The sequence below is a fragment of the Coffea eugenioides genome, unplaced genomic scaffold (assembly GCF_003713205.1).
Source record: "Coffea eugenioides isolate CCC68of unplaced genomic scaffold, Ceug_1.0 ScVebR1_2325;HRSCAF=3333, whole genome shotgun sequence".
Classification (NCBI taxonomy): domain Eukaryota; kingdom Viridiplantae; phylum Streptophyta; class Magnoliopsida; order Gentianales; family Rubiaceae; genus Coffea; species Coffea eugenioides.
Window position 1 is genome coordinate 1 of NW_020862803.1, and position 15,847 is coordinate 15,847.

General features: G+C 36.9%; 2 protein-coding genes across 4 annotated transcripts; one reads left to right on the forward strand and one right to left on the reverse strand.

The window, feature by feature from the left end:
• The first annotated feature begins 5,040 nt into the window (after positions 1-5,040).
• On the forward strand, positions 5,041-5,655 carry LOC113756433. Its single transcript, XM_027300115.1, has one exon. The coding sequence runs from the start codon at positions 5,041-5,043 to the stop codon at positions 5,653-5,655; it is 615 nt and encodes a 204-aa protein (XP_027155916.1).
• A 1,806-nt stretch (positions 5,656-7,461) lies between these two features.
• Positions 7,462-15,790, reverse strand: LOC113756434. Of its 3 annotated transcripts, none has more exons than XM_027300118.1 (12): positions 15,670-15,790; positions 15,249-15,360; positions 15,075-15,145; positions 14,337-14,406; positions 13,412-13,471; positions 11,971-12,042; positions 11,767-11,868; positions 11,267-11,341; positions 10,092-10,208; positions 9,016-9,132; positions 8,732-8,788; positions 7,462-8,126 (listed from the first exon to the last, which is right to left on the reverse strand). In XM_027300118.1, the coding sequence occupies exons 1-12, from the start codon at positions 15,738-15,740 to the stop codon at positions 8,070-8,072; spliced, it is 981 nt and encodes a 326-aa protein (XP_027155919.1). In that variant the 5' UTR covers positions 15,741-15,790; the 3' UTR covers positions 7,462-8,069. The 3 variants fall into 3 exon arrangements, with proteins under 3 accessions (XP_027155919.1, XP_027155920.1, XP_027155918.1); XM_027300119.1 differs by having other exon boundaries at positions 13,412-13,474; positions 15,249-15,354; positions 15,670-15,788; XM_027300117.1 differs by having other exon boundaries at positions 13,412-13,474; positions 15,670-15,788.
• Positions 15,791-15,847: the final 57 nt, after the last annotated feature.

Below are 15,847 nucleotides of genomic sequence, written 5' to 3' on the forward strand. Positions count from 1 at the left end.
CTAAACCCTAAACACTAAACCCTAAACCCTAAACCTAAAAACCCTAATCCCTAATCCCTAAAGCCTAAAGCCTAAACCCTAAAGATCAAAACCCTAAACCCTAAACCCTGAACCCTGAACCTTGAACCCTAAACCCAAAACCCTAAACCCTAACCCTAAACCCTAAACCCTAAACCCTAAACCCTAAACCCTAAACCCCTAAAACCCTAAACCCATAACCCAAACCCTAAACCCTAAAACCCTAAAAACCCTAAAACCCTAAACCCTAAACGCCTAAACCCTACAACCCTAAACCCTAAACCCTAAACCCTAAACCCTAAACCCATAAACCTAAACCCTAAACCCCTAAAACCCTAATACCTAAAACCCTAAAACCCTAAACCCTAAACCCTAAATACCCTAAACCCTAAAACCACCCTAAACCCTAAAACCCTAACCCTAAACCCTAAACCCTAAACCCATAAACAAACTCCTAAAACACCCTAAAACCCTTAAAACCCTAAACACACTAAACCATAAACCCATAAACCCTAACCTACACCCTAAAGCACTAAAACCCTAAACCTAAACCCTAAAAACCTAAACCTAAAACCCTAAACACCTAAAACCCATACCCCCAAACACCCAAACCAAAACCCACCATCCAAACCCCAAAAACCCCTACCAACGCCCTAAAACCCTAAACCGCAAAACCTAAACCTAAAACCCAAAACCCTAAACCCCAACCACCAAAACCCTCAAAACACCAAACCCCAACTACATATCACACAACCACCCCAAACCCAAAAACCCCAAACCCTCAACCCTCTCACCCCAACCCTCCAACCCTCAACCCTAACCCTTCAAACACCTAAACCCTAAACAACCAGGCCCCAGGCCCCAAGACCATTAAACCCTCAGGCCCCAGGCCCTAGACCCTCAAATCCCTCACAACACGCTCCACTCCTAAAACACCTCAACCGCTACAACCTCAACCCTCAAACCACTCAAACCCCACCTGAACCAACTTACACCTGAATCCCTTAACACCCTAGAACCCTTCACCCTAACACCAAAACCCCAAACCAAACCCCCAAACCCCAAACCCCTTAACCCCAAACCCCTTAACCCTAAACCCCAAACCAATCACTAATAAAACAATGTTATTCTCAAATTTAACTTTACCATAGACAGATTCATCAAGCTCAATAAATAATTCTTTTTTTGCCAAACATATGACTGCAATCCATATCCAAGTATCATTTATTTTTATCAACCACATCAAAAGCATTACAAGCTAATAATAAAGTTTCAAATGTTTTATTATTATCATGCATCTGATTGTGAACAACATTAGCCTAAAAATTTCAGTCTACATTTTCTCTAAATTTATATTCAAATTGTCTATGACCCAATTTTTCACAATTATAACATTGGACTCTCTGTCCAAAATTAGTGTCATTAAAATTATTTTCTTTGCCAAAATTACCACCTCTATCTCTACCAACACCACCTCTTAAATTAAAATTATTACCTCTATCGCGTCCAGAATTTAATGTACCTCATCGACCTGCTCCTCTGACTGAATTCGTCTTGCTCACTGACATCATTATTCCCGCTCAAGTTCAACTCCGCCTGCAATGCCTTCTCTACTGTATCCTTCTGCGGGGTATCTTCCAATTTCCCATTAATTCCTTGTTCATACAGAATTAATGACCCATGCAAATCTTCAATACTCAAACACTTCAAATCTTTCGTTTCTCAAATTATAGCTGCCACTTAATCAAATTTCATAGGTAGGGTATTGAGAATGTTCTCAACAAATGTTCTGTCCGAAAGGTTATATTGATTGAATTTCATCTCGTTTTTAATATCTAACAAACGAGAAAAATATGACTCAATAGATTCCGACTTCTCCATCGTCACAAGTTCAAATTTCCTCTTCAACATCATCAAATTATTTTTGTTGGACCTGTCAAACCCTTTATATGTTTTCTCCAATATATCCCAAGCTGTCTTTGTCGTATCAGTCGTAGCAATTTTTTCAAAAATTTACATGTCAATTGCCTGATGAATTTGTGACAAAATCAAGCTATCTTTTGCCTTATCATTCTCACTAGCACCCTGGGCAACTGTACATTCAATATATCGATGTAATTTACATGCCTTGAGATGGGTTATCATTTGTTTCTGCTAAAAATTAAACTCCATCTTTGTTTTCAGTTTTTGGATAGAACAAATAATATTGGAGTTAGGGTTTACCATACTTCAATCTACCGTAACTCTGATACCACTTTATAGGACCCAAACAAAACAAAATACACATAAATCCACAAGAACAATCAATAAAGAACGATATTGAGGCAAAGGAAGTTTTCTATTAATCAAACGAAACTTTGACTAGAATACAAAATAACGAAGCCATTGCTTAAAGGGGACGGACGAGTGGCTATATAGTATTACGTCTCTTGCTGGCTGACTTCTAGTAATAAGACTATGGGTCTAATCCAATGTGCCCAACTTTATCAACTCACAATGCAACTATCTAGTTAACCAATAAAACAAAGACACGTGCCTATAAATTATTGATGTTTGGTTTAATCTATCTTGTATATAAGAAAAAGAAACCAATTTACTATAGCAACACATCTTGTTGACACATGTATATTGTCTATATTTTTTACAAGTGGTAGTTTTTTATTTTTAGTTCAATTTTTGCTCCACTATTTTCTTTGATTAGTCAAAAATCATAAACATTACTCCTTCTAATTCTTTTCTTCTTCCTCTTTCTACCTTTGCCTTCAATCTTCATCTCCCTCTTTTTTGTTTATCTTTCCTTTTTCCCCTTCATTTTTTTTCTTTATAATTAATTATATTAGGATTATTTTCTTACTATTTTTTTACGTGATTATTGTTAACTATGAAGAGGTATCGCAACAATCAACTAATTTATGTTGTCACTTTTTCCTCCCTTAATTTTAACTCTTTAATCCAGTATTTTGATTTTTCCCTTCTTTTTTTTTCATCCTAATTTTTCTATGCATTTCCTCATTCCACTCAATCATGCATCTTTTCGTTTTTCCTCTAGAATTAATTGAATGTATAATTTTTTTTCTTGTACGAGAATGGATGTTTCCTTTCTTCCTTTGTTCAAAAAATATGATTCATAATCAGCTTTATTTTTTTTAGCAAAAATATAGGCAAGAGATCTTTTACTACCATTACTCCTACTGTTTGGTATGTTCTATTTTTTTTATTCCTATTTTTTTTTACCATTTCACGTTGCCAAATATGGATTTAAGTTTTTTTTTGTTAACTAAATTTAACTTAGCATTTTTCTTTTTTCTTTTTTTTTTTTTTTGCTTCTTTATCCTGTTACCATGGTGTTTTTTTTTTTAATTTTAGTTTGGTCTCCTTAGTATTCATTAACCTCCATTATTTTAGTTTTGAAAGTTGATTCTTCTTTTGCGAGGTTAGTTTTAAATCTAAATGTAAAATTTGTATTTTGTAATTATGATGTTATAGTTTCTTTTCAATGTATAATTGACTCTTGCGCTTTTCAGTAATTCTTTCGTACTGAATTTTTGTACCCTTTTTATGCATTGAAAAGCCTTCCATTCAAATTTCCTGTAAGTTTTGTTGTGAATTTGTAAGATCAAAGTTTTTACATGATGATGTCTTGTTTGAGAAAGCAATAATGGTACAGATTTTACGTATTTGTAATTATAAATTTATAATAGCATGATATTTGAGCTTTGTGGAGCATATATCATTTATGTTAACATTAAACTAGTTTTGCATTTCTCAATTCTCATGTATTTGATTTTTGAGTTATTTGTTGTTGTTTGTCTATACAATACAGCAAGATATTATCTATTCAATACAATAAAATAAATCTCTACTCCATCACGATAAGCAAGTTGTTTATAATTATAATTTCTCTTTATTTGAAAGCAAATTATAATATGATGAATTTTAGTTAGAATTTTATAGGTGGCATAGCTTGGTTCCTTCTAGTATTCCTACAAAGAAGAAGCGGGAGCCAATCAACTCAGGCCTTGTTTCGAAACCAAGTTTTTTGTCAAGTTTGTCTGCTACAAGTTTTTTCTAAACTTTAGCTACAATAATCTCAAAAAACTTTTCGAACTTTTTAAATTATACATTTCAAAATATTTATAAAAAAAACACACTTCAAAAAATTTTTTAAAAATTGATACTGTAAACTACAGTAAAATTTTAGACAAACACCCGAAAAACTCGCCTTCCAAACGGGAAGTCACAGAGTACATGGAAAAGAGGAGAAATAATAAAGAAATCGATGGAGCATTATATGGGCATTGACGACCCGTTCGTAAATTAGGCATCAGATTGCATATTCCAAGAACAAAAATCTAGTACTAACTTAACCTGGGTGGAGTTAATTATTGCCGTAGGTACAGCAACAACCTGGAATAGCACTGTCGCTTGACCCCATTCATGCAGCATGCGTAGTTCCCAAGTGTTTTAATTAACGTTTAAGGCAGAAAGCCGGACCAGTCAAAAACTCTTTCAGCATTACCGGTGGCCATTAATCACATATCTCGTCTCGAATCGTCCCAAACTTAACCCTTTTTTTTTGTCTGGCTTCCTACAGCGATTAAAGTATTACTAGTTGTTTTTTGGCTTCTTTACAGCGATTTAAGTACTAATAGTGCTTTTCTAGCCACTAGGTAGCATATGAGTGAAAAAAGTACTCCGACTAATTTGAACTTTAAGAATCCAAAGACCAATTAAGAATCCAAGTCCTGTACCACCTCTTTAATTTACGTGCGTGTGGTGTGTATGTGTGTGTCTATATATATCTATATATATATATATATATATATATAAGAGAAGAGGAGAAGAGGAGAGCGTACCCAGGCTTATTGCTGGTAGTGGTAGTTTGCATGCCTACTGCAGTGAGCGAATCCAGAGAGCACATCTTTTTTCGAGTTAACAATCAATTGCCCCACAGATTCCATAACTGATTCGTGTTAGGTTAATATTCACTGCATTTTTTTCGTCCGCGGTTCCAAGTAGCATATGGATTCAAAGAAGTCTAACAAAATCACAGAAATAGTTAGGCTTCAACAGATTCTCAAGAAATGGAAGAAGCTCGCGGCCAAAGGTACCGGCAGCAGCAGCTCAATAAGCCACACCGGCACCACTAGTACCAACAACACTAACAGCAGTGGCGGCAGCAGTAATAGTAGTAAGAGCATCAAGTTCCTCAAGAAAACACTGTCTTTCTCAGAAAGAGAAAGCAGCAGCTCCCTAAATAACGGTGCGGTCTCGGGTGGCTCCAGCGACGTGGTGCCCAAAGGGTATCTAGCAGTATGCGTTGGAGAAGAGCTCAAGAGATTTGTGATCCCAATGGAGTATCTGGGTCACCAAGCTTTTGGGATTCTACTCAGAGAAGCTGAAGAAGAGTTCGGGTTCCAACAAGAAGGAGTTCTAAAGATCCCTTGCCAAGTTGCTGCGTTTGAGAAGATCCTGAAGATGATGGACGAGAGGAGGGATACGCCGGATGCATTTCACTTGCACGATTTCGGTTTGACTACGACAGCTAGCGGAGATCAACTGGACATGGATATTAATAGCAATGTTGGATATTGTTACTCGCCATACCACCACCAGCCTCCTCAAATGTGCAGATGACGACATCGATCGATGCTCCGAACATCCCCTCGTTAGCGATCTGTTCCTCGCGTACCCATGATCCCAATTTTTTTTACTATATAGCACTAAGGAACATATATACATACAACAAAATCGTTGTAATTCATCCCATCTCCTTCATGCGATTTTTGTTACCTTTTCTCTAGATACTAGATACTACTCCATTTGTTTCTGCCCTTGGAGATTGATGGGGAAGGCAATCACGTGCCGGCTCTGTATCTAATTACAACTACAAGCTAGATCGATCAGTTCAAAAGAAGTCTTGCTCTTTAATCTTACTTGTTTTAAAATCACTACTGTTGTTGTTGTTGTCGTTTCTCTGATGGTTACGTAACGTTAGATGATGCTGTGAGAGACGTCACTGAATGATTTGATCGGATGGATTGAACTGATGTTTTGTAATAAGTGCTGCAAAGCAGTGCTCGCTAGTGGTAGCAGCCTATTCTATCCATGCACCGGTCACAATTCATAACATAATTAAGCCCGCGAAGGCAAACCAATACACTTCAGTCTTGTGAACGAAGGAATAATTACTTTGGTGGCACCACCGGAGTTTAGGGATGTAATCGACAACTCGAGTATTGCTATACTCGAATTCAAATTCGACTCGACTCATATGTACCTGGGCTCGAGCTCGATCGAGTCCAAAAAATCGATACTCGAGACTTGATTCGAGGAACTCCCTTTAAACTCGAGAGTCGACTCGATAAAACTCGATTTTTAGGCAAATCGTATCAAGTCAAGACTAATCAAACTTCTCGACTCGACTCGACTCGAAAAATGTACACTTCTGCTCTTATGAAATTTTATTATAAAGAAGAGTATATTGTAAATTCAATATAAATTATACCCATAACGGTCATTTTATAATTATAATATATATATTATTTAAATACACCCTGACTCGACGAGTAACTCGACAAGCCACGAGCCTCAAAATATTGACTCGAAACTCGACTTGAATAACAATCGAGTAGCTCGAGACTCGGTTCGAACTCGGTCAAACCAAATTCAAGCGAGTAGCTCGGTTCGCGTACATCTCTACCGGAGTTAGATTGGACTCGGTTTCAAACGAAGGAAAAAGATTATGCTACACCTTTCAAGGAAAATTGAACTTATGAAATGATCCGATCTGCACAGTTTTGTACAGTATAAGTTTACAAGGGAGGAAAAGAAATTCTAACTCAATAGTATTTTAAATAAGTCCATAATAATAGGGGATACAAAAAAACTCTACCCAGAATCTCTCAAGACAAACAACTTCAACTCTTACAATTTCAATAATGACCATTATATCAATTTCTCTCACTGTGTCCAGTAAAATGCTACAACCATTTCAACAAAAAATTTCCAAACCATGCGTTCAGATTCTAAATAAAAAGGTGCGACTGCAATTACACCAAAAAAGGAGAAAAAAAAAAATTTTCCTCTTCTAAACTGGGCCACCACTAGAAAGGGAAGGTTCAGATTCCACCATTGCTTAATTGGCCAGCGCAAAATATTAAGTATTACAGAAAAATAATGAGAGGAAATATAAGATGTGATAATTTTAGAAACCTCTCCTAAAATTTTTAACTATTTCACTAACCTCCCATCAGGTTTCAAAAATTACACTAACCTCCCTTCACTTCACTTCAGTTGGCCGACAAACTGCCCGTTTAATCGTTAAAAGCACATTCTGTACTTTAAGATTACTGGAAATGTTGCTCACATGACCTATGGACATAATAGTATTACTCTCTTTTCTTTTTTTTTACACAGTCGGAGACTGCAAACCCAGGCTCATAATTGAATAACGTGATGAATATTAAAACACAAATTAATTCTCTACAATGCTACAAGTTTGATGCTTTTACTTGTTCAATAATTATAACCATGCCCACGTGACATCATGTGCTGGGCTGCACTGAGCCAAGTCAGCGCACTTCCGCATCAGCAGTTTTTTAGGGAAAACTACTCGCTCTATTACTCTTTGACTGCCGTTGGCAGCTCCATGGCCTTGTCCTCACAATACAATACAGTACAGTGATGATTTGCGATCCCTCGTAACATTTATGCCGGCTGGGCTCCGTGCGCACGCCATTGTACTTGTGTACTAATCACACACCTAAAACAAAACCAATACTGCAGCAGATAATGGCAGTCCCAAACGGCTAATCTCACCACGAGTAGTAAATAGTAATGGCAGGCAGCATGTGCGATCGTAAAGGCAAATTCGTAAAATGCCGCCCGGACTGGATTGGATTGCGCTCATAGCATGTGCAATTGAGAAAGCATTTTCCAGACAGTAATAGTACCTCCCAAAAGCAGTACATGTTTATACAGCAAGATACGTGCCTGTCCCTCCGCCCAAGCAAATCACAGTTAAACCAACAAGAAGGCAGAAGCAGATGTCATCTTGAGTATTTGTCCACCAGTGCTTTGGCTTTCTCTGGAGCGAAGAACCGAGCCTGTTGAGAAGCATATTTCAAACACGTTATTGCTTCGGCCTACAAGTCCAATAACGAAAATTCTGACTGCATTCACTGACTCGCTCTGCTTTTTCACATGCACAATGCATACAAACAAATTCTGATCGTGTGCACAAGTATATTTTTCTCAAATCCTTTGATACTGATGATCTGTTAACAACAAACTGTAAAGCACACCCGACTGATTGCACGTACTAAACTACAAAGCTTGACATCGCTCCAAAACATGTACAATATCACAACTTCATATGCAAGAGTTCATATGCACATATCTAATCAAGGTATTTGGCAGAACAAAGGTCACAAAGAAAACCACAGGATACATTTTCTTCAAGAACAGTTGAGACTCTGTACCAAAAACCAAGCTTCATGTATCCATTAGATGAAATCAAGCTTGACTTGTTTAAGCTAATCATTCTTTTTTAAGTGTCAGGCCTTGCTCCAAATAGGTGGCCTCTTGTTATGATTTGTCTCTCAAATATAACAAAAAACTCGTCACTTCTTTGAAACTTCCCAAGCGAGTTTCATTCAAACAACTAGCAAAACATCAATTGCGAGTCAAATTCTGAAAGCCATTTACATACTTGCATGAACATCCTTTCTGAACCACCGGCATTACCATTTTCCTTCAAGATGATACCCTGCATTAAAAAATCAAGCAAAATGCTGACTTTCAAGATTTCTACCTTCTTCAAAAAAACTCAAAAGAGTGTATATCTGTTACATGAAAGGAACTCATTTCACAAAGAATCGCAGTCAACCAATCAATGAATGGGAAAAACAAAAATACTTTCAAGAATTTCGGAATATCAGGTAAAACATCAAGCAATAAATCCTTTTGGACAATCTAGTGTAAGGATCGGCGCACCTTTGCTAAGTAACCTCTAAAATCATCAGGATGGCTAGAAATAATTTGATCATAAACAGCTACAGCATCACTGACATGCCCCCAATCTGAGTAGGCTTTTCCAAGAAGTAGGTCTACCTATAGAAGACATGCAAAAGTAATCATTACCCCAACAGAATACGCAATCAAAAACATATGCAACAGGGAATGAAACAGAACACATGTTGGAAATTAAAATTCTTTAATTAGGATAATTACAAAACACGGAGGCGAGAGAGAGATATCTCAAAAATTGGGTAAAATATAATACATGCACAAATACTTTCCAAACAGAGTTTGAAGTAACAGATGCAACTGTCAACACGCAGCAGGCATATTCCTGCGGACAACGGTATGCAGGATGTGAGGGAAGAACTAAAACTAGATTGCCTTTTACCCTCATTAGACGGCAGAAAACTTGGGTATAGACTGTGTCTGTTGTTTAGATTGGCACGTATAGAATGAAGGGCTACATTACTTGTCCATGGCTACTCGATGGAAGGGGTAACTTCTCTAATTCAAGTGTTTACTTGTCATGCATGTGCTTAATATTGCCCATAAATAAGCCCTCATCTTTCTACTTTATTACCATGTTGCTCATCTAAAAAAGCAGTAGTGAATGACGTGGAAGAAGCCTGAGGAACTCAAAAACTGGTGAGAATCCAGTGCCCCAGTTCCTCCAAAACAGTTGGTCTATGAAGGGAGACTCAGGGCTAAAAGGCATAGCCCATGGACAGCAGGTAAATATTCCTACAGTACCAATTCCCAGAATGGCAGGATTGGTTATCAAATCCACAGTCCGTCTGTTAAAAATGATGGAATGTTTATTATGTATCAAACCCTAGGTACTTCATTATGTTGATTTCTTTGTACCTGAAAACTATTATAGCCCAGGCGCTAAGCATTCAATCTCTTTACAAAAGGCCATATCAAAATCTAACCGAGAATAACGCATCACATATGAATGGCCAGCATGACACTGTAAATCCAAGACGTCTGAAAAATAGTACACCAACTGATTAGTATACCGCACATCATAGGTAGAGGAAGAGGCTTACTTGAATGGGATCCAATTGAGAGCTTTTCTCCACTATGCTGCTCTCTGCCTCAAAATTATTGTGAACATTTTTCTCATTATTCAGCATCTCACGAATTGGAAGAAGCATTTGGACAGCCTGCATTGAGCAGAAGGAAAGTATAGCACTGCCATTCAAGACGCAAGGGCAAGAAAAATACCTACTCCGCAAAAATGTACACTGCAGGTCACTGCCAAAATTGTATTCGACTCAGTCAGTTATTGTTATAACTTGTGAAACTTGCAACATCAGCAATGACCCACAGTCATCATTGATGTCACTAAACTGTCCTGCTGACTGATTCATATCGTCTAGATAACCAGTTTCTGAGGCAAGACAGAGTTAAACAGATGCAAGAAGGAATCTATTTCGCAACAATTGCAGCTGTGCAGTCAGATACTTGTTTAGGACAAAAGTGCCACTTCAATGTCAACAATATTTGTATTTCTTTTTTCTCCCTTTTCTTTTTGTAGTTAATTTTTCTCTCTTCTCTCATGTGACCAACTAATCTCTCCTCTATGCTATTATTATCTAAATATTGTATTGAATCTTGTCAAACTTATTCTTTATTTATTTGTATCTTTTTCACTTTTTCTAATATGAAGTAATAATGCTCACAAAGTCCACGTTGTAACAAAGTATATATTAGCTATGCATATAGAATACTTCACATAGTATTTAAAGTAATACATCTACAGCTTATACATAATTAATTATTAATAGAAACAGAATGCAGATCTTAGTAACATAATGTTTAATCAACTATGCATAATAAAAGCATAAATAAAAATACTAGTCACTTAGTTTATTTGGTATGTACTTTTAGATATTAAGTAATTTACAATTCTAGAGTTTGCTAATATCTGTTTAAATAATATTTATATAAACTTTTGATTACGACAGGCATATGGTATTTTCTCATGCTATATAGTTTGTCATGAATTTCCTAATGGGGCAAATAAATGAATAAATAAATATATCAAACAAGAATGAAAGTATAAGTAAAACAAAGCTACAATATTATAATAAGCATATAATTATTAATACTATTAGGAAAGTGAAGGAAATAGTGACACAAGAGAAGACTGCAAGTACAACTGCTGCAAGAAGACTGCATGTAACATGTTTATGCATTTTACATTAGTAGGTCAACCAACCTCGCCAGGTTTCTTGGCAGCGAGCAGTGCATTTGTAAGACCACGAGTTACTTCAAAGTCAATAGTTTTTGACACCTGTAAAAATATGTTTAAGCCTTGAACATTTCTTGAATTATGTATTAAACAAGGTACTGACATCAAGCAATAGATTTTTCACAGTGGCTTTCTCTGCATGGCACCAAACAGAACTGGTTGTTCTAACTAACTATGAAAAAAAGGCAAATCAAAGTAAAAAGCCAAACTACAAAAGACATGCATTGAAAAGAACTTCAAAAGGGTGCTCCAGTGCATGACCTGACAACAGCTTGATAGCAACACCACACAAATCATCACAACAAGAAGCTTTCCCTGGTTTTTATGGTGAAAACCATCTACGGTAACCTTCTACCAAGTATCTCATACAAGTCATTGTCCCTCGAACCTAGTCTATAATATGGAAACTTTTACAGCATCAACTATCACAGAATGTGAAGCGTCCACTGAATACAAATAGCACTAACCATTGCCGAATTTCTATAGGCCCTGGCACTTCCTTCATAATCCTTGAGTTCATATTTAACTTCTCCTAGCAATCGGAAAACATCAGGATCACTTGGTTTCTTCTGAAGAACAAACAAGGTAAATTCGTAATAAGAGTGATGGACTAAAAAAAATCGGAAGACTAATATTTCTGTGTAAGTTATAACAGGTTAATCAAGAAATACCTTCGTCAAATCCTCAAGGAGTGAGGCAGCTCGATCATACTCTCCTAATTCAGCTAGTGTTACTGCAGCCCCCTGAAAACCAAATTCAGAAGTTTGAAACCATGCATGTTCAAAAATTGGAAAAGGTAAAAAGACAATACCGTTCTATGTGGTGGTAATAATTAAACAGAATGGACAAGACAAGTATTATAAGAGTGTTGGCAGTTGTTATATGCATTCATTTTATCCACAGTAAACTAAATGTTCAATAATGCAGGGAGATGGGTATATTGAGAGGGCCTTTCGGAAAGAAGATGAGGGAAATTCTGACTTCCTAAGCAACTTATAAGAGGCCTACATATCATTCTTAACCAGGCAAAACCTGCGGTGCTATCAGAGCAAATACAGGAAGAAAAAAGACTACTTGCTAGGCTGCCAAGAAGCAAATATCCACTCCCCACCCCACCTCAGCCTAAAAAAAAAAATTGAAACACCATGCACCAGCTGTGATTCAAGAACACAATAAGGACTATTCTGGAATGCTAGAATTGGGAGAGTTCATTTTGTTCCAGTTTGATACATTATGCTAGCTGATGCCACACATAACCGTCAACCTGTCATTGAGTTCTATACTTATAATGATGTTAAATACATACTTGAATTTAATCCACCACTGTTTCACTACTATTCCCCGTCTTTTCCTGCCTCACCATCCACCTGGAGCCTCATCCCTTCCCACCTCCTCAGTCCACCTGGTTCGAGGATGGATGCATTTTTAAGAAGCCATATGCTCAAAAAATTGTCTATCTAAAGTTTGTAAGCATTGTAAAACCTCCATTTTGGCTTTGGAATTTGCAAGAAAATGGATATGACGAGATATGAAAGCTAGTAACTAACTGATTGTGTCTGAGGGCTGTGTAGCCTAAAACTTATGGAGGTTCACATAGTTTTGCCAAATTCCAGCTGAGAAGACTACCCAAAAGAATTGTGGACTTGACAGGATTATGTCAACAGGGTACTGAGTGAGAAGTCAAGCAAAAAATATGGATTTTTTTTTCTTTTTTGGGGTGGGGGGGAGGGTGTGGAGGTGGGGTGCATGAAAACTGGTACTCAGGTGCAGTTAATTTCAGGAACCAGGGAACCCCACCTCGATATTGTTATGGAGGTATATAGAAACCTTTCCATGATGAACGTAGCTAATACTAAAACAAATTACCACTGGCCTTAAGTCACTAGTTGCAGTGAACACGTCGCCATGAAGCGTGTTCACCATGTGATATTTTGGTTTGCTGTAGGTTATCAGAGAGACGATTTTAAACGGGGAAAAGCCTCAAATGAGTACAATGACACGAATTCAATGATACACCACAAAAGTTAATCAAATGACTGTGCAGACACTTGAGACCATACAGAGCACATTCAGATGAGGCCATACATATGAATCTCAAACATCAAAACTCACTTCAAGAGCAATGGGATTGTCTTGGGAGATGCTCAGCGTCTGCTCAAATTGCTGCAGCCTCTTCTGGAAAAGAATCAAATGGTATAGTATCCAAATGCATACAATAACTTTGCACTTAACAACAAAAAAAAAGGTATATCTAAGTGAGGCCTTTAAAACACAACATCCAACAATGAATCAACAACATTTACCATTCAACTGCACCAACAATTCGTCCAAAATAGCTTCTTAACTAAAATCAGCATAATAGCCAAACATAATTGGCAAAGGCTCTACATCTGACTAACCTATTTATTATACACCAGGAACATGTTAAGACCCAGTTTGGTGTAGTGTTGACAGCCCATTTGAGAGCAGCATTTGAACAAGATGCACAAATGCTAAAACCACATTTAATCAAATGCTGCTCTTCCCTAACTTCTGTTCACATGATTCTTCAACCACAGATTTCAAGAATCTTGTTGGGCAGATGCTACAACAAAACTTTTTTATGAAACAGGTTAACAGACTATATGTATGAAGGCATATATGGATGAACCATTTTTTTAACAAAATGCTATTAGTAAATTCCTTTTAACAAAATGCCTTTTTTTTCCGTACAAAGCTATGGAAGAAGAAAAATCTACTTATGTGCACAACCTAACTCATCCAATTTCTTTCCCAAACATCCAAACAAAGAGAGAACTTAAAAGATTTCTCTTCTTTTTCTCTCCTAACTTAGATTTTCTCTTCTTTACTTTCCTCTAATAACATCCCAAACTTAACTTACTGTACATTTCTAAGCACACTTTTTCTAGCAAACTACATAAAGGCATACTTTTTGTGCGTTCTAAACTAGAAAAGAAAAGTAAATTTCAAACCGTCTGGGGGGGAAAATTGCAAGCTGTCTGGAAAAGTAAATTTCTAGACATGTCCAGCATTTTACCTTTAGACTTTCTCTCTCTTTAGCTGAAAATTTTTCAACAACAGTGGTGGCTTCTTCGGTCGGAGTAATTCTGGAACAAAAAAAAGAAAAATCATGATCAAGTTGCCTCTTTCAGTACCACAACCGGTGGATAGTTCTGAAGGACAAATGACAGTAAAAATACAGGATACACTATAATGCTTAGTTATTTTGAAGCCTATGTGAATTGATTCTCAAGTAGAAGGTGGATTTTGCTTTATTTTAGCTAAGCAGTTGTTGCAAGCCATATAAGAGCACAGGCATATTTAAGCAGCACCTCGAGAGAAATGCTTTCTGTTTTCATAGAACTCGTGAACATGATCATGCAATTCATAGTCCCAAAATGAGCCCAATGAAGTAAAGATGCATCAGAATTCATGTATTTCACAAACAATCAAATGAGTTACAAATAGAGAACTTTCCTTCCCATAACCTTCCAATTTAGACCAGTCAAGGAAATTTGGCAACAATTTATTAACCATTAATAGGCCATTATGTACTTTCGCGAGAAGAAATTATCCACCCCAGTACAACCAGGGAACATTTTTCCTGCATGACTAGCAAATGCATCTCCTACTCTTCAGTATGATGTCTATATTGACATGAAAGAAACAGGAGGACTAACACTAACATATGGTAAAAGGAAATTACACATTAGACAAACTATAGAAGATCTGAATGAATTTTGAACTAAAGCTTGAGGAACTGCATAAGCCTTACTTTTCAGAGGGAAGAAAGTCCCCAAAAGCAAAAACAAGTCCAAAGATCAAGGCTGTGACTGCAGCTCCAATCTGTCCAATTCAAAATCATAATAACAGATCATATCAGAGGTGTAAACTACACTGCCTTTTACACCGTAGTCAAAAAATACATCAGCTCATGCTGGAGTATTACCTTAGTACCCAGTCCAACAGCATTACTTGTGGGCACAGTTGGAGTCTCGTAATCAATTGCTCCATATTGTTCCTCTTCTTCTGCCTGTTTTTGCTGGAGTGCTGACCTAAAACTTAAAGAAGCATTATTCAATAAATACTCCCTCTGTCCCAAATTCATTGACGTGTTTAGGGACTTGTGCTTTTTTTAAACAGTGCCCAAATGTTGCTTTAGTTTCTCTATTTACCCTTCAATATACTGGTGATAAGAAATGGCATAAGTCAAACAAAATTGATGTGCTTGTCAACAAGCTATAAAAGAGCCAAGAGTTTGTTGCACTCTCTGTTGATACTAGAGTTAGTGCAATTCATGCTCTAAAATTGTGTACAAGACAACAAAACACATGGGGCCCAACTCATTTCCTTTGTCAGTTCATACTCACATGAAACGCAAATGTGTGCAAACATGCTCCTTTTTTCCATCACATGTATCAAGGTGGTGCAATTCACACATGGATTCTTAACAAAAGTCAAAAGAAATCTGATGGGCCAGCACCTGAGATTAATTGGAAGGTATAAATGGAAACTAGATGAAAAATTGTTTGCCATATTTAGAAAGTG

Coding starts and splice junctions, on each gene's coding strand:
- LOC113756434 (XM_027300117.1), bottom strand. CDS start 15,740: ATGTGTGAATTGCACCACCTTGATACATGTGATGGAAAAAAGGAGCAT. Junction 15,361..15,669: donor TGCACACATTTGCGTTTCAT/GTGAGTATGAAC, acceptor TGCTTCTTTAAG/TTTTAGGTCAGCACTCCAGC. Junction 14,407..15,074: donor GACTTTCTTCCCTCTGAAAA/GTAAGGCTTATG, acceptor TTTTTGTTCCAG/AATTACTCCGACCGAAGAAG.
- LOC113756433 (XM_027300115.1), top strand. CDS start 5,041: ATGGATTCAAAGAAGTCTAACAAAATCACAGAAATAGTTAGGCTTCAA.